The sequence below is a fragment of the Drosophila bipectinata genome, chromosome 3R (genome assembly GCF_030179905.1).
Source record: "Drosophila bipectinata strain 14024-0381.07 chromosome 3R, DbipHiC1v2, whole genome shotgun sequence".
Taxonomy (NCBI): domain Eukaryota; kingdom Metazoa; phylum Arthropoda; class Insecta; order Diptera; family Drosophilidae; genus Drosophila; species Drosophila bipectinata.
Window position 1 is genome coordinate 27,433,396 of NC_091739.1, and position 27,416 is coordinate 27,460,811.

General features: G+C 45.0%; 1 protein-coding gene across 3 annotated transcripts in view; it reads right to left on the reverse strand.

Annotated features, from left to right (window-relative positions):
* side (sidestep) overlaps window positions 1-26,948 on the reverse strand; it is a 44,773-nt gene extending 17,825 nt beyond the window's left edge. For all 3 annotated transcript variants that reach the window (XM_043212399.2, XM_043212400.2, XM_043212401.2), the window contains exons 1-9: window positions 26,481-26,948; window positions 9,576-9,708; window positions 8,331-8,545; window positions 8,164-8,274; window positions 6,440-6,652; window positions 6,168-6,337; window positions 4,850-4,985; window positions 3,358-3,494; window positions 319-457 (exon numbers count right to left, since the gene is read on the reverse strand). In XM_043212399.2, the coding sequence (XP_043068334.1) occupies window positions 319-457; window positions 3,358-3,494; window positions 4,850-4,985; window positions 6,168-6,337; window positions 6,440-6,652; window positions 8,164-8,274; window positions 8,331-8,545; window positions 9,576-9,708; window positions 26,481-26,781 (1,555 nt within the window). In that variant the 5' untranslated portion in view covers window positions 26,782-26,948. The remainder of the gene's footprint in view (window positions 1-318; window positions 458-3,357; window positions 3,495-4,849; window positions 4,986-6,167; window positions 6,338-6,439; window positions 6,653-8,163; window positions 8,275-8,330; window positions 8,546-9,575; window positions 9,709-26,480) is intronic.
* Between the last annotated feature and the right edge of the window lie 468 nt (window positions 26,949-27,416).

Genomic DNA, 27,416 nt, shown 5'->3' on the forward strand with positions numbered 1-27,416 from the left:
ATGGCGGTTGTTTAGACCACTGGCACTACGGATTTTACAATTGTAAACACGCCGTGCACGGACAGATGGAGCCTCGGGCGGAGTTGGAGTTGGAGTCAGAAACGGTCGGTCATGCATCATTTCTAAGCAATTTCCCCCTTCCGTCCGCCCTCTGAAACTTTTCGGCAGCAACTTTTATTCGCAGCACCAGCAGAAGCGTACTCCTCATCGCTCTCTTTGTTGATTTTGATTTTATTCTGCAGCTTCCGCTTCCGGTTTCGCCATGTTATTTCATCACCCTGCGCAATATGTATTCCATATGCCAGGTCCTGTACTTACACTGCACTTTCAGAGTGAGGCTGGAGCTCCGCGTCTCGCCCTCCGAGTTGGAAGCTCCGCAGGCGTACGCCCCCGCACTCTCCCTCTCCAGCTGCGTCAAATGCATTATTTCCGAGGCCTCGCCTGACATACGCATGCCCTGAAAGGAGAAGAAAAAGGACATTATTGCAAGAGACACTTAGAAGAAGGGACATCAAATGAAAGAAATATTTATGAGGTAGGTATTTAAATATTTAATACTAAGTTATATCTTATATTCTTCTCTTGAAAACCACTAGATTTTTTAATATTTTTATACCCTTGCAGAGGGTATTATAATTTTGTCCAAAAGTGTGCAACGCAGTGAAGGAGACATCTCCGACCCTATAAAGTATATATATTCTTGATCAGGATCACCTCCTGAGTTGATATGAGCATGTCCGTCTGTCCGTCTGTCCGTCTGTCTGTCCGTCTGTCTGTCCGTCTGTCTGTCTGTCCGTTTCTACGCGAACTAGTCTCTCAGTTTTGAAGCTATCGTCTTAAAACTTTGCACACACCCTTCTTTCCTTTGCACGCAGTATATAAGTCGGAACGGCCGGGATCGGCCGACTATATCCTATAGCTGCCATATAACTGATTGATCGGAAATGGTATAACTTTGGTGTTTTTAAATTTAGAGACTTCAAATTTAACATGAGAGCTATTTTTGGCGACAAATTACGACATGCCAAATTTCATAAGGATCGGCCGACTATATCTTATAGCTGCCATATAACTGAACGATCGGAAATGACCTAACTTTCGTGTTTTTGAAGATAGAAAGCTGGAATTTGCTACAGATTATATTTTTGGTCAGTTAATCCGACCTACCAAATTTCATTAGGATCGGCCGACTATATCCTATAGCTGCCATATAACTGAACGATCGGAAATGGTATTTGGTAGAAATATCAACTTTCGTATTTTTGAAGATAGAAGCTTGGGACTTTTTTTTAGATTTTTTATTGTAATTAATTGGTTTTATTATGATGTAATCATAAGGATCGGCCAACTATATCCGATGTTTGCGATATATATCCAGTTTTAACTGCAAGGGTATATAAACTTCGGCTCCGCCCGAAGTTAGCTTTCCTTTCTTGTTAAACCTAATCTCCTGAAATACAATGAATCACATTTGCGGTAAGACTGGCCACAAAAGAATCGCCCAAATGGGCCAAGATGACGCAAATTGTGGCTATTCGGCTGCATTGTCATGCAACCACAGGTCCCCCAAAACCACCGACACTCGCAGCACTAAATGGCAACCACAACGGAGCCAATGCTTCCCCGCTGCTCCGGCTATCTCCACATACTATGTAGCATTTAGATGCCCGGTGCGGTAATCCATGTGGTTTGGCCTAATGTGCGATGGCATTAAATGAATTTATTAAATCAAATTAATATGGTATTTTGGGCCTCTGGATGGAGAACGGGATGCGAAATTCGACATTCGCATTTCTCATTGAATTAGCCATTTGAGTCGGAATTGATGTCGACAAGTGGCTCCGTGCATGCGTTTGCTCCATTAGCGCAGCTTGACTTTTGAATAATTCGATTATTGCGATTTGTGCACAAATCCCGACTGTCATTTGCACATGAATTTCATTTTAATTAATTCATAATAATAATCATAATGTGATTTAAATTGCTCAAGTTGAGCCGATCCCACCACCCGCCCCTTATTGGCAGCCAATTTGCAGTATGCGGCATACTGGGCAAAAGCACGCAATATATCCGCCACAAATTGGCCATGTTGCATCATTTGATTATTTGCAAAATTCATTAAAAAGCGATGAAGCGCTGATGGAGAGTGGTAATTGCATTAGCCCTTGCAAAATAATGCATTCAACAATGATGTGCTGTTCCACACGAAGGATACTTTAATTTGATTCCAATATGGGATTTCATTAATTTGTGAAGCTTCCATCCAGGCAGCAAATGGCAGACACAACTTTAAGGTTGACCCAGTGGAAAAGTTTGTGGGAGAAATGGGAAAATGCGAAAGAAAAGCGGAAAACACGCTGATAATAAAAATCTATATGGCACACTGACGTCGAACGACTCGCAGAAGTGACAAAGTTCGCTCTTTAGAACTTTTTGCGCACATTTGGCCAGTCGTTTTTCATAATTCTTGGCTCATTTTCTCCCTCCGCCTATTAATGCCAGAGCCAGAAAAAAAACTTGCCGAGCAAAATGGCAAAATCTAAAAATCAAAGTGCCCTAAATAAAGAGAAGTTTTTAAAACCCGGCCACCTCCCCCGTCTCCTGCCAAATGATTTTGGCAATTTGTTAACTGCCTGGCCGAAACGAATGGAAAAACCCCGGCTCTGGCATTAAAAGGGAGCTGAGGGAAGTATATGAGTCCTGGTTTATGGTTTTTGCTAGTTATGAAAAATGATGATGTGACCATGTGGACAAAACTGTCAAAGGATGTCAGAATCATGCGGTTTAATAACAAAAACCCAAGGCAAAGTCAAAGCCAGGCCAACAATAGCTGGCCAGGCCAGGCCAGAAATGGCTCCAAGGAAACAAAGAAGGAAGGAAGGAAAAATCAAAAGAATGCTAGGACGTCTGCGGCAATCTCTTTCGGTTTATTTGTCGCATGATTAATCGTTAAATAATTTGCAACACGAACGGACTTCAATGGACATCATGAGCCAATTATAAGACATTTGAAAAATGAGTCGACATCAGCTTCTCCCACTGACCAGACCAAACCATAGCTAGAATGTGGCTCTCCTTTGCCAGGAATGTGGCTGTTTATCCGTTTAAGGCCTGGGCCGACGAAGTCCTACCACAAAACAAAATTAAACCGCAAAAGTGTCTGCTTATGGGGCCGCAGGAATGTTGACGCCCTTAGGCTGTTGCGGCACCCCCCGACAATTGATAATAAAAATTTCGAAAAAGTGTCTGTCGAGCTGATACACGTCAGCTGTTGGTAGTTAGTTGGTAGCTCCCGGGCAAATGGATAAGGATAGCTGAAAAATTACAGAGATAGAGGAAAATCACAGGGTCACTTACATTCTTGAACCAGGCGTAGCTGGTAACCGGAGGTCTGGCATCTGCCCGGCACTTGAACGTGACATTCTGGCCCTCGGCCCGCGTTACCAACCGGCTGGGATCCTCGTTGGCCAAGTGCACCGACACGGTGGGTGGATCTGCAAAAAAGAAGAAAAGCAAACGTAAGAGCGAGTAAGTAAGGGCGGGCATCCGACTTAATGAGCGCGGCGAATGGCTGAATAAAAGTCAAAATAATAAACGGCAATGGCTCATAAGGTGAACTCAGAAGTCGGCAGGACGGGCCAAGTCGGGGCGAAATTGCGTAATGTACTTAGCCCCAGCTGCCGTACATCCTTTGGGCCTGGTCCTCGTCCTGTGGCTGCTCCTGTGCCTGTGCCTGAGCCTCTTGACCACACGCCAAATGGGACTATTAGTTACGGTTGTAAAAATCTAATACGCGTCGGAGACTGTCGGCGCCACTTGGCCCCAGCCAGTCTTTTGTCCAAAGGCCAAAGATATGCGGGGGTAGAAGGCAGGACTGTAGTGCCACCCCCTCTTTAGTCCCAGCCAAATGTCAATGGCGTGGGCTGGATGGGTGGACTGGGTAGGCAGGAAAAAAAGGCTGACGGTTATGGTAAATTATTAAAAAGCAGCACAAAATGAAAACCATGCGAATCAAGTTGACTGCTGGCCTGATTTGAGTGCAGGTAATTCAACTACATTTTGTTACACTTAAAGAAATAAGTTACAAAAACGTTAACGAAAATTACAAAAAGGTGATATAACTCAGAAGCTATCTTCATTTTAAACTTGGTAATTAATCATCCTTAGAAATTATAAAAAAAGAAAGATTTCAAAGATTAAATATTTTGAAAGACTTTATTTTTCCTCAAGTGCTGGCTCCCCATGTTCGCTGATTTTATCCTTAGAAACTTCAACGAAGAAAACGTAGCAGGAGTAATGTAAAACGGAAGCCGGAAGCGGATGTTGCAAATATTATGGAGGTCGAGAAAAAAAAATGAGCAATAGAAACATAACGGTGAAAATTTAATCAAGGCAAGTCGAAGAAAACGACTACGTCAACTTGACTGCATTTTATAAGCAGCTTAGCGAATGGTGGCCAACAGGTTGATGTGACCCGAGGTAACTTGGCTAAGACTCCGTCTCCGGAGCCGGATCCTTGCCTCAGTGCCTCCTTGCCCCCTTGACTCTTTGGCCTTAATAAAATTACGTTGGCTCTGGCCTTAATATGCTTCTAATTGGACTTTCCTGGTCGCAACACACATTCACCGGCGCATAGGCCAGGTCCTGTGTAAAGGATACACAAAGGCCCCCTCTGACCATGGCCCCGGATTCGGGCTCAGAGTCAGAATGAGACTTAGACCCAGACCTAGTTACCGGCCAGGCTCCTTCTTCGGCCCTCTGCATTGTTGCTATAATTGAAGGTGGCTAATAACAGGCTCCTGGCTTACCTTTCCGATAGAAAACAGGAGAAAAATGTGTGTGTACTTACATGCCACTCGAATGATGCGCTTGTCCTCGATGGCGCCACCGGAGAACCAAGGATTCGTGGCGCGACACGTCAGCTCGGCATTATCGTTCTCCGCAGTTACCTTCAATGTTAGGATGCTCGTGGTGATGTTTCCATCCTGTAAAGAAGAAATCGAATCAGTTATCTCAAGGGCTTTTATAATTGATATCATATGTTGGAAAAAATAACTAACAATATATCTGAGCCCCTAACTAACTATAAAGTTTACCCATATCTGTATTCAACAAAAATACCTATTGATGAGAGATTTTTCTTGACATTTTTTCCACCCTAACAACTTTGATATACCCGCCAGATTTTCGAGCAGCACCACGAAAGCTCAATGTGTGTGCTCCAGTTCTCAAGTTGCATTCCACAGCCCGGTCTTTCAAAATAATGAGTCGAATTTCGACCTAAGCCGAGGCTGTCCTTGTGCACCAGTGGCAGCCACACTGCAGCTTATGCCAAACGAGGTATTAGGTTGCGTTACATCAGGCAGTTCCACAGGACCACAGACCAGCACCAGCAGAGCTTCGTTTTGGCAACAATCGATGTCGGGATGGCTGAAAAAACTCCCATCCTTTTTCTGGTTTTTTGGTTGCCTCTTCTGAGAAGGATCGAAAATCGTTATGCACGAGTTGACTAATGCCTAACGACATTTGATGGACGTCCTATCCTCTTGCAAGGCATAATTAGACTGCGGAAAAGACAAACTAATGGATGCCTACGATAATAAGATGGGAACTGATAAATAGTTGCAGCTTGAGCTGCTTAGTGACCTCTGTTCTGGCCTCATAAATTCAAATAAAAATTCGCACATTAGCCGAAATCAATGGACGGGCATGGAGTGCGAATTTGTGCAGCTTGGCAAAACTTTTCGCCAGTGCAGTTCATCAAAGAAGTCCAGGGTGGCGTCCGACTAAGCCAACTTGTCGGCCATGTCCCGCCCCTGCCTGCTCGACGTTCTCTGTTTTGTGGATGCTGCAAAAGTTTGCCCTGCTTGGTGCTTTTTAGGGTCACCCAGTGGTCGGGTCGCCTTAGTTGGCTCGACTGCGGAGCTATTAAGCGGGACACACTGTTGTATATGTGGGAGCACAAGTGTCTGCTGCACTGCGGCCAGCTATCAAATGTCAAACGCTGCAAGCAAATTTTCCAGCACAAAGTTGCGTTGTCCTGGGAACTGGCGACAAAGGAAACAAAAATAAAAAGTTTCTCCTTTCCGCAGCCTCCGCAAAATAGTCAAACAATTTCGGGGCAATTTGGCAGTGGGCGATGTTGTTGATGTCATGTCCTTACTCACCTCCTTGTCACTATGCACGGTGACCTCGGCATTCCGGATGGGCTCCCCGTCCATCAGCCAGGTGATCTTGGCCGCAGGATATGAGCCCCAGGACTCGCAGCGAATGGGCACCGGATGGCCAGCAGTTAGCAAGTCATTAGGTGTGGCGATTTTAACACGAATAGGTTTTACTAGAAATATATGTACAAATTGTTAGTTGAAAAATAAATAAATTTAATAAATAATATGCTAATCTATTTAGTTTCGCGTAAACTTCATAAGAGTTGACTTACAGTGAACCTGCACCGTGACATCCTTGCGAACAGGATCCACCAGACGCGTGCCCTGCGCCCGACACTCGATGCGCGTCCCAAAGAAGTCGCGGGTGGTGGTTCCAATCAGCAGCTGATTAACCATCATGGTGGCTCCCTCCTCCACGGAGGTGTGACTGCTGCCGATTAGCTCGGTGTCGTCGCGCCACCAGGTGACCTTCGGCGGGGGGCGCCCTGCAGATAGGATTGAGATGGGGTGAGTAAGGATATAGTGAGTAATAGCTGACGCTGCCAGCTGCTGGCGTTTGGGTGCGATGCGGGTCTCTTAACTGGCAATCAGGACGTCGCAGCTGGGAAGATCCTTGCCAGTGGCAATTGACACTCCTGAGTGAGAGGGTAAATAATGCGACACGCTGCTGTTGCGCGACCGCTGACAAGGACCTTACTTAGCGGGACTGTTAAGTGGGTCATACACGGGTTGAAAATGAATGTTACAGGTAAAAAAATGTCTCTGACTCTTTTTATACCCTTGCAGAGGGTGTTATAATTTTGGTCAAAAGTGTGCAACGCGGTGAAGGAGACATCTAAGACCCTATAAGGTATATTAATTCTCGATCTGGATTACCTCCTGAGTTGATATAAGCCAGCGCTGTGGGCCATATAGGGGCAAGACCCATTTTCAAGGGCGTTTGGGATCCCATCACAAAATTGGACAAAAAATCTAAAAAATATTTTGTCTCAGGATTTTGATGCAGAATGGTGGAGAATCGACCTAGAAATCGTTTAAGGTACTCCGCTTGAGAATCGGATGAGAATTGCGGAAGATATAGCCATCCCTGTGGGCCATATAGGGGAAAGACCCATTTTCAAGGGATCCCATCACAAAAATAGACAAAAAATCTACAAAATATTTTGTCTCAGGATTTTGATGCAGAATGGTGGAGAATCGATCTAGAAATCGTTTAAGGTACTCCACTTGAGAATCAAATGAGAATTGGGGAAGATATAGCCATCCCTGTGGGCCATATAGGGGAAAGACCCATTTTCAAGGGATCCCATCACAAAAATTGACAAAAAATCTGAAAAGTATTTTGTCTCAGGATTTTGATGCAGAATGGTGGAGAATCGATCTAGAAATCGTTTAAGGTACTCCGCTTGAGAATCGGATGAGAATTGCGGAAGATATAGCCATCCCTGAAAGCCATATAGGGGAAAGACCCATTTTCAAGGGATCCCATCACAAAAATGGACAAAAAATCTAAAAAATATTTTGTCTCAGGATTTTGATGCAGAATGATGGAGAATCGACCTAGAAATCGTTTAAGGTACTCCGCTTGAGAATCGGATGAGAATTTCGGAAGATATAGCCATCCCTGTAAGCCAAAGACCCATTTTCAAGGGATCCCATCACAAAAATGGACAAAAAATCTAAAAAATATTTTGTCTCAGGATTTTGATGCAGAATGGTGGAGAATCGATCTAGAAATCGTTTAAGGTACTCCGCTTGAGAATCGGATGAGAATTGGGGAAGATATAGCCATCCCTGTAAGCCATATAGGGGCAAGACCCATTTTCAAGGGATCCCATCACAAAAATGGACAAAAAATCTAAAAAATATTTTGTCTCAGGATTTTGATGCAGAATGGTGCAGAATCGATCTAGAAATCGTTTAAGGTACTCCACTTGAGAATCGGATGAGAATTGGGGAAGGTATAGCTATCACTATATACATATATCACACTCACCTCCTTTAACTTGGCAGCAGAGAAAGAGCTCATAGCCCTCGCGAAAAGGACCTGCCATTTGCGCTATTTCCTTGCCTTGGGCGTCGAAAATGCGAGGTTCCTCGGGTGGCACTGAAAAGTATTTTCATTAGCATTTTTCGAGTATTACAATTTTTAAGAAAACTTACCGACTAAAGTCAAGTTGTGCCGGAAGTTACGAGTTGGGGAGTTGAAGAAGTCAATGCGACATCGGTAGACGCCGCCATCCTCCGGCTTGACATCGTTGATCTGGAGGCGAGAGTCCTTGGGATTATCGCCTATGCTGAAGAACAGGCGCTGGCCCAGATCGCTAGCTATGGCGGCGTGGGGTGCCAGCTTCACGTTTCCGCCTCGCGAGTCCAGGCTATCGAGAAAAATACGAGAGGAAGAAAGAGTACGCGTAAGTGTGGGGGCGTGGAAGCATGTAGCGATTATTAGATGTCATAAATAAACATATGCGGAGAACATAAGTTGGCCGTTGCCCTCCCAGCCCTGCCACTCTCCTCGCATAATTTACGTCCATAAAAAATGACTCCCAATTTGCACACCATGAGCCAGGAGCTAGGAGCCAGGAGCACGACTCAGGACCCATCGGGCAGGAGTTTAGTGCGGACTGCTTTCACTTTACTTTCCCATTGTTCGTTTGTCTGTACTGCGACTTTGGCAGCTTTGCGCAAATTGCAGTAATTTGTTGCTGTTTTAGTAAATTACTCTGTTTATATCAGGGCAACAGGACCCGCAACAGCAGCTCCTTCTGACTCTTGCTGCAATTCTCGCGTTTATGATTATCGAGTGGCGGCCACTTCACGTGCATACGCTGACACAGATCCGGGGGGTCCTGGGCCTCTCTAATGAACGCCCCTGTGCCACCGTGGCACGCAAAGTCGGAAACCGTTCGCCACTTAGCATGCAGGGCACACGCGGTGGCTGCCACAATTTATATTGAAAATTTATCAGCGCAAAATTTATTAAGAAAAAAAACCCATGTCTGTTAGTGAGTAAGGACGCAAAGGGTCCGTGGGTATATGCGTGAAAATTTGCTACACTTTAGCAACGACAGCCGTAATCGGATGTGCTTTACATTTATTATAACAAAGTGGATTATGACGGGCGCATCCTTGCCCCCAAAACACTCGCCTGGCCCGAAACACACATGCTGCCGGAAATAAGCCAAAAGCTCTTGCCGAGCCGAGAGAATGTATGCGAAACGCCGAAACGCACGTAGATTGCCAAGAAAAAAGGATGTTGACGATTATTCCACGCTCCTGATGGATGGATGGATGGACAGATGGACAGATGGATGGTTGAGTGGGTGGCAGGCTTACAGAATGGCTGATTTCGCACCACTGGCCTCGAGCATGACTGACTCGAGGAAACAACTAGTTTTCGCTCACCTGTACAGGGGAATGCCTGTCGTGTCCTTGAACCAAAGAAGCAGCTTCACGGAGTCTTGTGGCGTGGGAGGCGTCAAGTCGCAGGGCAGCTCCACGGTTTTGCCCAAAGCGGCCCAAACCAAGCGAGCGGGTACTGAAAAAAAAATAAGAGAAGCATTAGAGTAAAAGATTATAAAATTTAAAATGAAAATACTACAAATCCCAGTAATATTCAGTTTTGTACAACTCCATAAACCCCATAGACTTAAAGCATCAAAAATTGTAACATTAAAGGTGTGCATTTTTCATTGGCGTGTATTATATCTCATTTATTTTATTGACCGGGTATTTTTACCGTCGCTGGCAATTGAAGTTGATCCTGGAAAAAGCAATACCTTTCTGTGCGATATATTTATTTATTATTTGCACTTCCTGCATGATTCGGCTGATTGTTTGTTATTTTAACACAAAGCTTCCGCTTTCGATTCGCGGCAACGCCATCCCAAGAAGCAGGACCCTCACCTGCCAACCGACCACGCCCACTACCCACTACCCACTGCCCCCGACACCCGTTTCCGCCTTATCCCGCCGTGCCGTTGTCGAATGTTGTCATTGCCTTGGCTCTGCTTCCGTTTGCCGGTTTGTCGTCACCAACCTCGTTGTCGTTTGGTGTTGTAGAGCTTGATGTTTTTTTTTTTTTTTGGGTCGCTCCTTGGGCCACCTTTTCTTTTCTTTTATTATTATTATTTTTTTTTTGAACAAAAATGATTTCTTGTGAATTTGTGTTGGGCTCATGTTTTGTGTTATTTTATTTGACAGGGCAACCTGTAAAATTTCCACATTGTTTCCGCCTGAGCGGCTTCTTTTATTTCTGCTCCACCTTCACCGACAGCGACAGTCCGGCGTTGAACAAAATGTGGTTGTCGTTTTCGGAGACCTCGTTATCTGGTTCCTTAAAGTTCCTAAAATACATATTCCGTTTGGAGTACGCCCCCAGCTTGGCTCGCTTTCATGGAATATAAGCTGAAATTCTCTTTCACTTAGTTTGCTCGAATCGGCTTAGATATTTTCCGAAAAATTCACTTTTCCTGCTAAATATAAAGGCTTAGATATCGATGCTGCCATTTAGCCTAGTGAGCTGCAAAAATATGCATCTGGCGTCCTCTAAGCTGTGTTCTTTTGACCGCAAAAGCCATTGAGCCATTTGTTAAATTGCGTTGCATACTTTCCGGCGTGCACTCGCTGACAACTTGAGCAAAATGGCAAACATCCCTGCTCCCTGACCCCGGGCTTCAGCAATTTGTCAACGCTTTGGCTTGCGGCAGGCTGAGCAAATATGTGACCGGGTACGAGGAAGACACCTAGCCGTAAATCCTTATGAATGGTCCCGGATATGCCATCCAAATGGGAGTCTTACATATATGGACTGTGCATGTGCAGTCCTCAGAGCTAGGCGGAAGGCCTTGCTCCGACACCGACCTCTTCCTGACCAATTAAGCATCGCATAAAGAACTGCCATTAGGGGAACTTTGATGTTCTCCCCCGAGTCCAGATCTATTTATAATTACCTCTGGCATTTGCCCAGTTGTTAGCGGCAATCGTCTGCTCGTTCTTGATGATTTACGCTTACATTTAATTCCACTATTGGCAGCTACCCGGGGACGAATTCTTCGTCTTTGATGTGCGCCCCCAAAACCAAAATGCTACCTCGCTACCTCTCCATTTCTGTCTTTTTTTGATGTTTTGTTTTGACACATCGCATTATTTCTGGCTATTTTTAGCCAATTGTAATTTACTTGGCCGGAGACGCTGATGGATGAACGGGGGTGCTATTCAATTGGAATTTTTAGTGCACGAGGGAGTTTGTGAGTTGGTAGCTCATCATTTGTGCCTCGATGCATTTGACGGGCTCTCAGCATGGATCAATTAATTTTCATCGAATATGCTGCAGAGTGTTTATGGCTGTTTTATAATTCTAATTAAGACAATGCCCGACAGGAACTCTCAAATGAGTTTTCAAATTAAGAAACGGGAAACGGGAGGGAGTGCTTCCAGTTAATAAAGATGCTTCCAGAAATGATCTCCCTCCGGGTTAAGTGGATTTAAATTTTCCATGCGGGGCCCTTAAAGCTTTAAGTTTACTAAGAACATTACGCATACGCAGCGTGTTACTTTACATACATAAACAACGAACAGCAGCCGTCGGTGGCAGATTCTCGTGCCCCATTTGGCTCGAAGCCTACGGCATCCTACGAGGCCACAGGCCGCAGCCTCAAGACAACAGCGCACTGCATTAATTATGCAGTGCGGGACGGAAAAGGCTCAGATGCGGTTTTAAAGCCAGGGTACATGCAGTTGATAGTATATCCGATTTTTCTTTCTTTTTAAGCGAGAGCTGGCGGCCGGCCAAGAGTTTAATGAACTTTGGGAAAAATAATCCAACGGGCAGCGGAAAGTGTTGCAAAAACAATAATAGAAAATCAACAGAGCGATTCGCTAAATAAACTGAGGGCTGCTGTCCATTAAGTGTGCCGTGTCATTGTAAACAGCGGCAGCTACACCAATAAAAATGCTGTATTTCGTATTTAGTATTGAAAAAATAGCAACTGGCAACCAAAACTAAAAAAACGACCAAAATTTGTTGGCACTTTTTCAATATACACGAACCAAATGGTTCTATTCAATTGTTATTTAAAGCGAAAGTGTGGGAAATATTGGAAACGGGACCGGGGCACTGGGGTTGACACATTACACATTACACATACGCCCCGTATGCGCCGTGCGGTTGCATTCTGCGGTTGCGGCTTTGTCTTCTCGGTGGGTTGTTGGACACAGCGCAGCGAAAATGCGAAAGGTTTGATTGAAACGTTTGCCAAACGCACATAAAGTCAATTATGCAAAATATATATAAGTTAGTTAATTAACTGAAATTAGAGCGAGCTCTGCACAAAAGTTATCCAAGTCTGTGCTTTTAATATTCGTTTTAGCCCGTTTGCCATCGTGTGTGTGCTCAAGCTGCCTTCATATAGGATGATGCTGCTAATGAAAAGTTTATTCAGAACGGTGGCAAGTCGGAAGTAAACCAAATTACAGGCAATTGCCAAGATAAATATTTGAGTTTCAGCATTCAGAGCGGCAGCTGCGCTCCATACGCTGCCAAGTTCGACTCTTAAATAATTTATCCAGCCTCCGACCGGACTATGCTTTTCCATTTCCTTTCGCTTCGGCTTCGGCTTCGGCTTTGGCTTGCCCGCTTTTTACTGTTTTTTATGCCACTACTGCCTTGGGCCAAATTGTTTACATTTAAATTGTACATTATGGCAAACACACTCGTCACAAACACACAAGCTCACACACAGTCGCCACAAAATGTAGCAAGTTGAGAGCGAAAGTGGTTGCCATTGCGGACGGTGCCCTGCCCCACCCGGTCCCCCACTCCTCGCTGGGTCACGCCCCGCACCACGCCCCTTTGTAGTGTAGTCAAAGTCGTCAGTGACCCTAATGTACTTTCTCACACTTTTTAGCATGCATTACGGGCTGCCTAACATGGTTGCCTTGCCGCCATTCAGAGTCGGTGTGTGTGTGTGCGGACATGTGTGTGTAAATAACTTTTAAAGTGCTTCACTCACACACCCACAGAGGCAGTGTGTGTGTTGTGCCTGGTGGAAATGCGAGTATGAATATTTACTTATAATTAGAAATGCCAGAATGTTTTGTTTTCCTAAGTTCAGCCTTTGACTTTGCCCCAGCGAGCTCTGGCCACGCGTTTGTGTTGGTGTTTGCCTGTGCACTTCCTGTTCCTGTTGCCGCCATCTTTGGGGGCAAATAAACCTAAAAAAGAGACCTCGGAGCTGGCGCACATGACTCTTGTATTCTATTGTGCGCTCTTTGTTTGCATTACTTCGTTTTGGCCGGAGAGCGAACATATGAGTATACTTGTAGTGTAGAAATTAAGATGCTATCCCTATGGGAAGTAAAAATTTCTTGTTTTTCCAATTTTTCAATATTATGGGATTTGTTTTATTTTCCTAGTGTGTGACTGTCACAGAATGTGCGAAATTCTGGCGCCAGGGCAGCCAAGCAACAAATGTAAGCGATTCAATTAGGCGAAATATTTCTTGGCGGCGGATGCCCCAACGAGAGAAATGCTCCCCAACATTCCTTGGCAGGCTTATTAATAACAAGTGTGTGCTTATGTAGCTGCTGGTGACCGAAACTGGCGCCCCGCCCAGAGTGTGTCCAAATGGACTAGCCCCCATTTGGCATTCGGTGGCTGGGCGTTTTTTTCATCCTCACAAATCTGGCAAGTCGTTGTCGCCATCGTTGTGGGTCAGGCCGGCCTGGCAGTGAAAGTTTTCAAATTAAATTTTGCGACGCCATTTTCAATTAGAAAACTTCTCCGGCTAAAGTCTCTTGCAGAAGCGCGACCCGCCTGCCATTTTGCAGAGACCACCGCCTAACCAACCCACTCGACCCACTATCCATCCCCATGCTGCCGGTTGTGCCACATCATCGGTTCGAGTTGCCTTTGGATTTCTTTCGGACCTTTTTTTTTGCAGGACCTCTCGGTGGCGTTGCCTTGCTTTCAATTAAAATGCGTTCGCTGTCATTTTGGACGCCGTATTGCACTGGCTACGTGATTTAATAATAAAATACGAAAAATATTCCAGTCAGCGCTTTGTTGTCCTTGTTGTCGGCCATTACGTGGCTGTTTTTTTTTTTCCTCCTTCGCTGGCTTCCTTAACTTGGCCCGGGTTTTTTGTTCATGTTTTTGCCCCGGCAACTGTTGCTTGTTTCTCCGGGGACTCGGCGGGGCGACTTGAGTGTCGGACGGGGCATTTAAACAACACATTAAATTCCGAGAAAATGTGCCTGTGGGCTGCGTGTGCGGTCGCATGCAGCATCGATTCTCGGACTGGGTCGCTCTCTAAACTGAAATTCTATTACGCTTCATTGACCAAACTGCATTGGCCTTTATTATTAATGGGCAAATTAGTTGCGGCTTTGGTTAATGTTGTTGTAAGCTGATTTTCTTGATTTATGACCCTGGTTCTGTTCAGGTTCTGGTTATGGCATGTCCGTTTAAATATTTATTGGCTTAAACCGTTTTTAATGGCAATTGATTGAATGCCACTTGCAGCATATTAAAATTTCAAGCCACCGCAATTACAGCAAATAGCAAAATACAAACAGCGACAAAAACAGGCAACGCCGGCAAATTGCAATTTTATTTTATGTTAATTGCGTTGCGTTGTGCTGCACCACCGAGAGGGGCTGCAGTTACAAAAGGTTCGACAGGTCGCTCTAATGGCGCGTAAATTACTTGATTTCAATTACACGAAACACTAACAAAGGCCAGAAGTATGTGGGACACGCCCCTGAAGCCGCCTTCTTCCCCAAACCGCCTCTGGCATTGCGGCAGCCGCAGCAGATGTGCCACATGTCCATGAATTATACAAATTTATGCGCTTTTAATTTTGGCCCAAACGTGAAAATAACAAGCCAAATACACTTTCTGAGAATGCCCCCAAAATACAGAGTAAAATATTTTGAGCAATTTTCGAAAAATGTCTTATTTTCTAGGTATCTTTAGTTATTTTTCTTAGTGCAGCTATTGAAATAAAATTGTGGCTTCCATTGAAGCTGTGAAATGTGTGTTTCCTAAATGAAAAAATCATATGTCTAGGGCGCAGGACCTTGGCAATTGTAACCGCAACATGAACTTAGTTGCACCATAGTTGCAAGAAAAAAGCCCTGGGAAGGTCACCGCACCACACAGGGCGACGGCAACAGCAAAGGAAACTGGAAAATGGTGAAAATGAGCAAATAAATTAAAACGGCAGCAATGGCAGCCCGCATACACAAGGCAGCCGCACGGCATTTAAAAAGTAAAATATGGCAACGACTTGCTGCGGAATATTTTGTGCCAACACAGCAACGACAACGGCACAGCAGCCAGCTGCAACATGCAACACATGCTGCGCAACACGACCCGTTGCTGTAGCTGTGTAGTTCCAGCTGGAAATTTGAAGAGGAGCACAGGCACATTTACAGGACACGACAGGACACAGATCGCTTGGTTGCATCAGAAGCAGCAGCATCCTCGAAACTGGGCCAACACAGCACAGAGCGCAGAACAGAGAGAGAGTTGTGGTCCTGACAGGGTCCTGGCACATTATTTACACGCGTGTTTATTATTTTCAATTAAAATTTCGTAGGTAAACATGCAACAGCGATGCCATCCCCTTTAGTTTTATCAATTTTTTTTTGTTTTTTATTATTTTTTTGTGACTCATGTCACAGGCAGCAGCAGCAGCAGGGGCAGCAAAGGCAACAAAGCCGAAAGTAACTCACAAATACGGACTACAAATAGTTCTAGCGCGCCAAGGGGCAATTTATTTATAGGCTCTGTTCTTTTTCAAGTTTTCGTAAAATTGCGTAAAAATCATTTTTGAATTTGTGCCAGTTTTTCGACACAGCACGACGCACGGCACAAAAGCCCTGTGGCATCAGCACACTCCCATGTATACGCACTATAAGGTCAGGGGCGTAGCATCCCGTGGAGATGAAGAGGGATTAAGAGATAGTCCTGCTAGTCCAAAGAAAATAATGTGTGGATAAAAGCTTTAAAATAAAGAAGGATTTTTACATAAATGATATTTATTATTCATATTTATTTATAACTTATCTTCATTAATATTAAAAATGAATTTATATTTATTCAATGCAATCCCCTCTAGCCTATGGCTCTGTGGTAGGTACAACAAATATAGAACTACGGCCTATACACATATTTACACTCTACTATATAGTATATACCTCACTCGACTTGCCTTGCCTTCCCCATCACACGAGGGGGACATGAAAATATTTTTATGTGTTTTTAATGCAATTTAATTTCGTTGCCTACGCACCAAAATACATAATATTTATGTACTATATGTACTATTGGGGATACCCGGTGTGTGTGCCCAGGGACATATTCGAATTCGGATTGTACAGAAACAGAAACATAAAGCGAAACTGAAATGCGTAAATGTTTACCCGTAGAATGCCCAGTAATTCCGTTTTAAATAAATCAAATTTTATTCATGTTATGAAAAAGCGGAAAATGCGAAAAAAGCGGAAAAAGCTCTTTTCCCAGAGCTACCAGGCATTGGCCACCGGTTGGATAATAAGACAGAGAAGGCTGATTGGGCGCCACTCAGGGCCAGCGCATCATGGCAGTCATTGGAGCAATGCCTCCAGTCAGTCGGCCAGCTACCGGAGTGAAAATCAATTTAATTATAGCCGACAATTAAATTTACGCCGAATTAACAGCGACACTCCATTTTTCAGTTTGTTCATGTTTTTTCCCGCTTTTTCCAGTTTTTTATTTTTATCTCAGAAGCAGTCCGCACTCTGGAGTCCGGACTCCTGGCACCTTCATCCTCCTCCTCTGCAGTGGGACAAATGTCGCGCTGATTTCTTGTCAAACAATTTTTTAATCAGTGTCGCTTCAGCAGAGCTGTCCTCGCTTTCAGATCCCATTCCCAGCAGCCTCCAGGGTGCTGCTCCACCATCTCCACCCATCCAGTTGTCGGTTGCGACTTTTAATTTCGTTTGGCTGTTTTCGGTGGTGCCACTGTTGCTGTTGCTACTGCCACTGGCTGCTCCATCTCGTGCAGATGTTGGCGCCGCGCATCCTGCAACCTCCTGCCTATCAGCTCCTCCATTCTGCCATTTTAATTTTTTGGCGCACCCCAGCCTGGTAGCGCCGTGCTTTGGATAATTGCCTGCACATTTTCGGGCCCGTTAATTTTGACACTGGCATGCCGAAGAGCTGACTCATTGGAGTTGAAGAGACGACCCTGGTGCTTAATTTGACAAATTCGCATGACGCCAGAGATCGGCTGGCTAATTAGGAGCCTTGGCTGTCGCTTTGTTTTCGGCCCAGTCGGCCAGTTCCCAGAACTCGCGGCTCGTAACTTTTTACGACGATCCATGGTGTACAGAGAACAAGACAAGTGCCGCCCCGGCAAGTTTGTTTGCTTTGCGTAAACAAATAATTAAAATAATGTGACGCGGCAAGTGCAGCTGCCTTTTGAGTGCCCAAGTCCCAAGTATCTGCATCTGCGTTGGCCGTCAAGCGCAACTTTGCAGATGCAGTTAAAATGGGAAAGTCATGGGAATTCTGTTGCCCCTCGCCTGGCTGCACTTTGGCCCATTTTTTGGCCAATCCCACAATGTGTTGGGCATGTGCTGGCGAAGCTTTTAATTGTTTCGCCTTTGTTTACCAAATGAGCCAGCTGCGACCTCCTTCGAAGCTTCCAAAACGAAAACACAACCATCCCCCAGCCCCCAGACCCAGCCCCACTCACATCCCTACTCCACTTTTCTGCCGCTGATTGGTCTTTTTTGTTGTTGAACGCTAATTGATTTATTTACTGTGTGCGCCTGTTTTGAAATAATTTCATGCTAATTTGCTTGTTAATCGCTCCCCCATCCCACCCCAATGTGCTTAGCGCCATTTTGTGAGTGGGCCTCTATGTGTGTGTGTGGCTCAAAGACTGAGCTCCAATGATGTGTGAAGTGTTGGCAGCCTTTTGCTTCCCCTACCGATGGTGTTTGCTTTGCTGCTGCTGCTGCTGCTGCTGTTGTGCATTGATTGCTAATGAGCATGGGCATTAGATGATTTAGTGCTGCCGCCCCCGCTTAACCCTATGATGGCAGCGTTCTGTGAAAGCAAAACAAACACACATTAGAGCTCCGCTTTCAGCTTTCTCTGCTCAGTATTCTCCGCTCCTTGGGCCCTCTGTTTGCTGTTTTCTGTTTGCTGTGTGCATTTGACACTTGCGCCTTTCAATTTCTGTAGCCATAAACCAAATCAGCAACGAGTTCAATTCCAAGCTCAAGTGGCCATAGACCTCGACACATTTGGCCCTTTCCTTAAGGGGACATAAACCCCTATCGTCTATATATCAAATAAATGGTGCAGAGCGAAAAAATGGGTCATTAAATAAACAAGGCAAACATGATAGGACTTTTAAAGTATTTTTTTAATTTAATGCTTTTCTGGGGCTCATGCCATTAGAAGATTAATCCTCGTTAAATATTTTCGAAAGATTTTCTTCAAGTGCAGCATCTAGTTTATGTCCACGCCCAAGGAGTAGTCTCGGAAACCTTCGCCATCTCTGCTGATGCTATTTTGTATCAGCATCGGCAGACTGCCATAACTCAGACGTGGCGCACTCAATTTGCTTACTTGGCAGCCCTAGAGCGGAAGGATCAAAGCAGGGGGCAGGAGCCAGGAGCAGGAGCAGGACACCTCAGAGCCAGACCCGGCTCCCTGGCCTTTGGCTGCTCGCCCAACTATTGCGCTCGTATTTTTTTTCCTTCATTTTTTGGCCATTTTGTAGCTATTTTATTTTGTATTTATTTGGCGCTTCTTTTGCCATTTTATGCTGTGACATTTCAGCGCTGGCTTCGCTGGCGACAAAATCCGTTTTATTTATATGCAAAATATGTAAATTTACGACAGCGGCAGTAGCAGTGGAGGCAGGAGGCACTAGCATGACCCCCAACCCTTGCACTTGCCCCTTATGGCTCGTTTTTTTCCCCGATTTGCCACCGCAGGGAAAGAAGAAGCGTGCAGGATCAGGAGGACAACAAACAAGTTGCGAGTTGTATTTTATGCGCAGCATTGCATACTTATGGGCTACAACAACAAGATTGAATGTGTGCGACAATATCTGTGTCGTACATGAGTGTGTGTGTGTGCGTGGGTGTTTTTAGATTTACAAGTGTGATTTCAATAGAGTTTATTTCATGTGGCCGCTAAAATGACTCGCCTTGCCCTTGGACTAAGGCCCTAAAATTTACGTACGCATCTGCATATTTATGCATTTCGGTCGTCCTACCAACCAACCAATCTCCAATAAAATAAGTCCTTTCTGCCAGGACTATAATTTAGATAATTTTTGTTTTAATTAAACGCAGCACACAGCTGACAAAGTGAACAAATTTATGGGTCGCTGGCGATAAATAAAAGCTCCAAATACCGACCGCAACTGGAAACTGAAAACAGAAAACTGCCAACTGCCAACTGGTAGCTGGTGGCCTGAAAAGCTCGGCTCGAATGGCAGGACCTGGCTTAAAATGCTGCAAATGTAATTCGTTCTAATTTATTTACTCCGGCCAATGCAATTTATGGCAGTTGTTGCTGCTCTATTATTGCTGCAGTATTTTTGTTATTTTCAATTTGCAACAATTTATGGCAACATTTTATGCAAATCCAGCGACTAATCACCGCGGCACACGACTCTCGCCTACGGCCACCCAACCAACCCAACCGACCCGACCGGCCGGTACTGCCGGTAAATTAAATTTTAATAAAAATGCAAATTACCCAAATTGCAGTTAGTCAGTCAGCCCCCCGTCTGACCACGCCCACTTCCGTCAGCGGTCCCGCCCCGTTGACTAATTTTCAATTAACGGTCCGACGACGGAAAATGGCCAAGTCAAAGGGTTGAAACGGCTTACAGTTCCGAAATGGTCTGTCAAGTGGAAAATGTTGCCCAATAAGAGACAAGAAAAGCTTGTAAAATATTCACAAACGAGTTGATTACGTGTCTCACATAGATTTACAATCGGAATGGTATTTCTTTCTTCTTTTTTTTGATTTTTGTTGCGAATTAGTTGCATGAGTCGGCAGTCGGCTGTGGAAACAAAAAGTCAAAGGGCGAGCAAACGTTTGCCTGGCTTGTTCAAGTGATAAATTCAATTTTCCACTTGAACGCCGCAACAAGGCCCGCCTGCTGCTCCAACTCTTGTTTTTTTTTTGCTCCCCCTCCCAGAAAGTGTGACTAATGGCGTTCCGTGGTAGTCCGAGTCCACGACGGCGGCAATCAAACAGAAATCATAAAGGCGTGTTGTCCAAACATAAACAAGAGTCCCCCAGCCCCCACAAATGGCTCATCGAACAATGGCCAGGCCCACATACAACCTTGCCCCTTAACGCGTGCCCCACGGCGATAAAAATTACAAATTCTCACACTACCCACTGTCTTGGGCCGGAGGCTAGAGGTGTGCGCTGAAGCGAGGACTCAAAGGATGCACTGTCAGGATGTCGAAGGATCGAAGGGTGTCCAGCCGTCTTGCGTGATTCACCAGACACAATACAATATTAATCGGTCGAGGGATTACGAGGATTAGTGGGATTGGGGACTAGACGTCATTACAATTAAAGGCTGAAGTTACCTTAAACTTTACTGACGGTTCCGGGAAGGTATTTAAGATTGTGCTTTGAATCTTGTGAAGGGTGTTTTTTAATTAAGTTAAGCTTTCCCAGAAGGTTTTTTAATTTAACATTTTGGGGTCCAAAGAACAAAGAGTGGGTTCTTTTCAGACACTTATTAGAGAGTATGATAAGTAAGTTGAAACCCTTTTAAATATAATTTCCTTAAAACAGTTTCTCCCTAATCTTTGTTTAATTTTACACTTGATCTTAATTTAACATTTATTTCTGGCACTTTTCCATTTCCATTATTTTTCAAGTGGCATCCTTTGTGGTAAGCGTAGCTACTTTATTCCCACCCCAAGCCAGGAGCGACCACTCGCTGCGATTTTGGCAGACAGGCCAAAGGGAGTGGACAAATAAAAACGCTCATAAAATTGAATTTTTTATGACTAACGAAACCCATGCCCCGAAGGGTTAATTTCAGAATGAAGTGAACCGGAAAGTAGAAGGGACAAAGTGCAAAAGGCCAAACGATGTTGACGATAGCACTACCAGCCAGCGAGCCAGCCAGCCAGCTCGGTGAATGTTAACTGATTTGCACCTTTTGACTTTCGGCTGACTAACAAACAAGCGCCAAAATTATATAAAACCTGAAGAAGGGAAACGGGTGAGATGTTGCGCTGATTAACGGAAGCATTACTCATGGCCAGTGAGGAAAAAATGAAAAAGTTTCCAAAGGATGGAAGGATGGGTGCCCGGCGAGCACTCAATCAAGTGCAAAATGCAAATGCGTTGAGCTGCTAAAAATACCAGAAACAAAAGGGAAGTTGCGGGGCCATAAAACGCGGACAGCAGCTGCAAGTGCCAGATCTTACACTCCCGCTTCAATTTTTATCGCCCCTCCGGTTAGAGTTGTCTATTTGGCTATATTTTTGGGTTCTATTTATAAATTAGTCGAAGGACTAACCTCTGGATTCTAGACTCTACCCTCTAGGGGCTAGTAGCTACTACATACCTTTAATCCCACTAGTTTCCTCCTCCATCATTGTAAGACAAATACTCGGAATTTCTTTGGTTACTTCAATTGAGTTCTCAGGATTTCTTGGCTATTTTTATTATTGCCTGATTCAGTAATCCGTAGTTGGCGGCAGCACTGACTCGCGCCCTTAGTGTTGCATTTATTGCGCTTGTTAAAGATGCCTTTATAGAGGGAATGGGAAAAGGGAAGCCCGAGCGAGAGAAACAAGTTAAAAAGTCATAAAATGATATTTATTTCATTTTGCTGCCGCGTAATGCGGCCCTGGCAGCCATCAGGAGCCTCGCGGGTGGCATCATCGGGTGGCAAGACCCAAACTTGATGATGAAGAATCCATAGGAGAACAGGAGAGCTGTATGGAGCAGCAGCTGACACCGAAGCTGCCCAGAAGAAGAAAAGTTCCGTAGATTTGCTTTTTATTTGAAATTTATATTCGCCGCCCCGGCTCCCTACAAACAGTGGATCTATGGGGGAAAAGTGACTATACCAAAACGGGGGAAGGTGGAAGGGACATCCTTTTCAGGCAGCCTTTTCACACAACTATTTGCCGCTTTTATGGAGTTGAAGCTTTGACTTCTGAGCCACTGGAAATGGGAAATGGAAATGTGCCAACGTTGTGGCTTTTTAATGTTTTCTTGTTAAAGTTTATTGAAAAACTTTGGCCAGTCACGTTTGAGTAGTCGGCGGGAGCGGTCTTCTATATAGCTTATAACTGCGACTACACCCACACATGTACATATGTATATACAATGGTATATAGAATATCTGGGAAAACGTTTTCAGCTTTCAGTGTTTTCTAACCAGAAATGAAACAGCTGCAGAAGCTGCATGCCCCGATGCCCCTGAAAATGGGGCAAAAGTGATTTCTTCTGTTTAATAAAGAAAACGGAAACTTGTGCATATTACTTTATCTATTCTTCCCCCACTGCTGGGTGGCAGGGGGTGGTGGCTGTCTGGTCATGTTTGCTCATAATTGAAATTTCGCGCTAAACAGGAAGTGGCCATTGCCAACGCTTTTGTTGCGGCCAGTTCAAGTTGTTCGAGTTGTGTTGTGAATCAACTCAGGCTGAAAGCTTTTCCGAGGCGGTGGAAATTGGGTGGATGCCAGCAGATGGTTGAGTGGCGGGGAAAATGCAGTTCATAAACAATAAAACCAACAACAGGAGCGGTAGATGCGAAAATGCAATAATATTTATGAGAAACACTCTGTGTCCGTAGTCCGGACTACTACGAACCACTATGGAGCCTGGGAGGTGTGGGCGTGCGAATGAAAATTAAGGCCGGAGAAAATGCGAAATGTGTGCGAAAAACATGCTGGAAAAGAATGAGAACCGGGAGAATCGACTTTCGCCCCCCGGGAATTGTCATTGTCTTCAGGAACAGCACATGTCTCTATCGCTATGCCAGCATCTAGGTCCACTTGCCATTGTGAAGGCGAACAATGGAGTTGGTTCTTTGACTGGAAGCCCCACTCAACAGGATTCCGCTTATCGATCGATGGAGTTGGGCTCTTAAGTTACTTTAAAGTATTACAGTTTTCTTCGAATTTTATGATTATGAAAAGGTCGGCCAGACAGAAACGGAAAAGGTATCAATAAATCGAAAACATTGCAAGATTTTAAGGTAATTGGATTCTTAACTTGTTCTTTTAGGTAATAAATCATCCTCTTTAAAGCTTAGAAATTGTGAAAAGTATTTCCATGTGGATGGGCTAAAAATAATGGTATTCTGGAATTCCTGGATGTCTACCATTTGAGGAATGTGTAACTGGGCTCTGGCTACCTTGTGTACCTATCCGTAGTTTGTTAGTATCGCTATATTGTTTTACTTGGCTGGACATTCTTTTCCCTGGCATTCCATCTATTGTGGCACCTCCCCTTCCGGCACTCTCTTTCCTCATTCTGGATCCATTTATTTTCCATTCTCGTGTCGCTGTTGTCAGTCAAGGCCCCACCGCCACCTCCACCTTATGGATGTTGCCCCCCATTTTCCGCCGCACACACGTACTGCAGTGTGACATGTGCTTCCTCTGTTGTATTTTCGTGCCCCAGCAGCCCCAGCCCCAGACCCTCCACTTTTCCACTGTTATTTTCCACATGTGAAATTGAACTTTGCATCTTGCTACGAGATGCGAGTTGCGAGATGCGAGGCGTCGCAACTTCAGAGATACAAAATGCAACGAAATTTTCATTTGCCAGCACCGACACTGCACTTGACTTGTGGCGCTTCACCCTCTTGCCTCACCGGCTCACCGCCACGCTTGGCTATTGCAGTCCCCCAACACCTCTTCCATTTCCCTAAACCACTCCACATGGCGGGGCACCATCCATTCGTGCACCGCTTATGACGCTGTTTTGACACTGCGAACGCGCGCGTGTTTATAAATAAAATATATATGGAAATATATATTTGTGAAATTTTTCCACGCTTCTGCTGCTGCTGCCTCTGCTGTGGGGATCGTGGTGGCGCACATGTGTTGCACCCTTTGGCTGTTACTCCTTCTGATGATGCTGCTTCAGCTGCCTTTTTCCTTTGAAGTTCATAAAAATTAACAAAAAATCAATTTACAGCACAAACGATGCGCTGATGAGGCGACTCGAGTTAAAGGAGTGAGGAATGTGCGGAGTGAAGTGGCACGTAGTAGAGTGCCAGGGGCAGGAGACGATGTTGTAAATGTTTTCATTGCAATCGAATGTGCGCTTAGTGACGCCGCCTGTGATCTCAACCGGCACGCCCACCGGCCGCCCTTGGCCTTCTGGGGTTGGTTGAACGTCAATATATGAATATTTTCTGTTCTGAAGCGTGTTGATTGCCCATCAAAGCCCAGCCAAGGCCAGAGCGAAAGCAGCAGGAGCCCAGTCAGAGATTTGCATAGAAAACACCACCCCAAAGCAAATCCTGCTCTAAAGCCAAAAGCGATGCACAGGAAAAAAATCCATAAACATACTAATATGGGTGGTATTCCTCGGGCCTCATAAACTAAATGGAGTCTGTTTTGTCTTTCGGCGCCCATTTATTTTTACAGTGTTTAGTGTCAGCGGGAAAATAAAAATAGCGACGATTATGATGAAAATATTCATGCGACAAACGGAAGCCATATCTCCTGGTGGCTTCTCCGGGTGCCCCTGCATTCGCTGTGAGTTGTTTATGTGCCAACGGTACGCAGCACATTTGAATTCCACTTAGAGCGTCATCGCAGGCGGCTGATGTGTTTTGGCAAACATGTCTATATGCACGGAGAGGTGGTATGGAGGAGCCTTGGATACATACACGCATCGTGGCATTCCTTTAGCCGGATCAATAGCCCATCCACTCCCCCACGTTACGTCGGAAAAGCGCCTTTCATTGCCATGCAAATGGCGAGGAGACACTGAAACCGAAGCTGGCTCAGCCACTAATAAAGCGGCAAGGCAAACGTAATTAAATTTAATGCCCGGAATGCTCGGCTCAGCTCTGGCAAGAGCCAAACGGGCGTGACGTTTAAATCCGAGCATCGAAATTCAATTTACTACAAAATCCCATGCATCGATGGGCCGGCCTACCAACGACGACGACACCCGAGACATCCACCAAAGACAGGCGTCGGCGGCGAAATAGAAAATACTGGAAAATATGTCTCGATTTCTTGGCAAATCCTGTCATAAATTTCAGCCCATGGCTTGGATATCCTGCTCATCCAAGCTTTCCATGGCAAAAGGAGCTTCAAGCTCCCAGCTCCCAGCAGGGCAACAAAGAAGGCAGCCGACACGCAGACGACCCCAAAAACGAAAATATGCTGATGTCGATGCCGAATTATGATTTGTTTTTGTCGACTGTCCGTTGGGGAGCTTGTTCCGGGGCAGACACTAGGGAAATGGGATTCTGGCCCCAAGGTTACCGGTTACCAACTACACACACACTCACATCACCAACCGTGAACTACTCAGAACAACCAGTTGAGATGCTCGTAAAAAGCACAAGGCTCCACACCGCCACATGGCCGGAAGGGGAGCAGGGAGCAGCAGACCCCACACATCCTCGACCTCGCAAATTATAAAGTTGTTTGGCCAAAAGTGCTGACGCTCTCTCGCCATGGCTTGCAAGTTTTCTGTTCGTTTTGAAAAATGTGCCAAAAGCGAAAAAGGAAGCCAACAGAGAGGGCCAAAAAAAAAAACAAGAATACATGACGGCCAGGCCAGATAGAAAAAAACTTCTGCACGTTTTATCTAACGCACATTGATAAGGATTTTTGGCAGTCGTCGCATGATTTGCAAGTTTTGCACAAAATGCCTCAGCCTCGCCAAGATGAACGTTTTGTGCAGACGTGAGCGAAAATGCGATGACCCCTTGGCATAGTTTGCATCTTTCTTTGGCCATTTTTTCTTTGCATTTGGATTCCAATGATGGAATCAAGTGGTCAGTGTCGAGGGTCTATGGGAGTGTGAACAGGTGTTGGCGTGAGATTAGAGGATCCAGCTAAAAGCTATCCTTTTGGTAGGAATTTTAAAAGGTTATATAAAAAGTAACAACCCGTAACTAGAAGTTGTCTCCTTGAATATAATTTTTTGGGTAAAACCACTGCTCGTTATTGCAATGGAGTAACTGAATTTCTTTTGCCATTGCCACTACTGGCAGCCGTTGATTCTTATTGTTATGGCATGTAATACAGTGAGTGTTGTTTGGTGGTACTCACTGTTCTTTTGAAAGTCCTGCGACTCCTCGTCCGCCATCACAAGGACCGATTTCAGCTGCAGGCAAGTGAGGAGCGCAAATGTCAGGCCGACAGCCCAAATCGTTTTCCCATTGTCCGGGCATCTCGTCCGTGATTTTCGATGTGTGTGCTGTTCCAGTTCCTGTTGCTGTTGTTGCCAATATTCCGCCATTGTAGTCTTTTGCATGGATGCTGTTTCGGTTGCTGTTCCTGTTCCTGATCCTGTTTCGGTTTCTGTTGCTGTTTCTGTTGTTGTTGTCAATAAAAGCTGCATGGCTGTCATTTTGTTGTGCTTGCGGTGCGTTGTGCCAAACGCGAGAACGTCTCGTCATTTATGTAGCAAGCTTCAATTTGACCCAAGTGTCAAAGAAACGCCAGTGCAAGAAGAGTCCAGAATGTTGCAGTGGCAACATGCAGTTCATGTGTTTGGTATTTTACTCTACTTGTTTTTTTTTTGAGAATACTTTTCTGACCTGGCGCCAATAAACACGCGTCTCCTTGGTTATGGCTGCTCGGCTATTTCCGCTTCCGGCGCTGGCTTTAATGAAGCGCCAATGTACTCTTCGCCGGGGAGTTGGCCCATAAAAAGAGTATTTCAACAGACATTCAGGAATGCATGTCTGTGCGACGGACTCAGATCAAGTCTGTGGAATCGCTTAATGTGCTTTTACATGTTTATTTGCACTTTTATGGCCTCGCCTTTTCAGTGGAGGATTTGAAGGAGTCCCTCGGTAGCGTCGTCCTTTCGTGAATCCTGTGAATAGAAAGCAAACATCGAAACATGAGTGAGTGCTGATTGTTTTTGTGTTTTTGTGTGGTAGCCGTAGCTGCCAGAAAAATATGAAAAGTGCTAATAAAATTTTTATTCCACGGACGTCAGGCAAATTGAACTCGTAAAGAGCTGATGAAAAGGGTAAG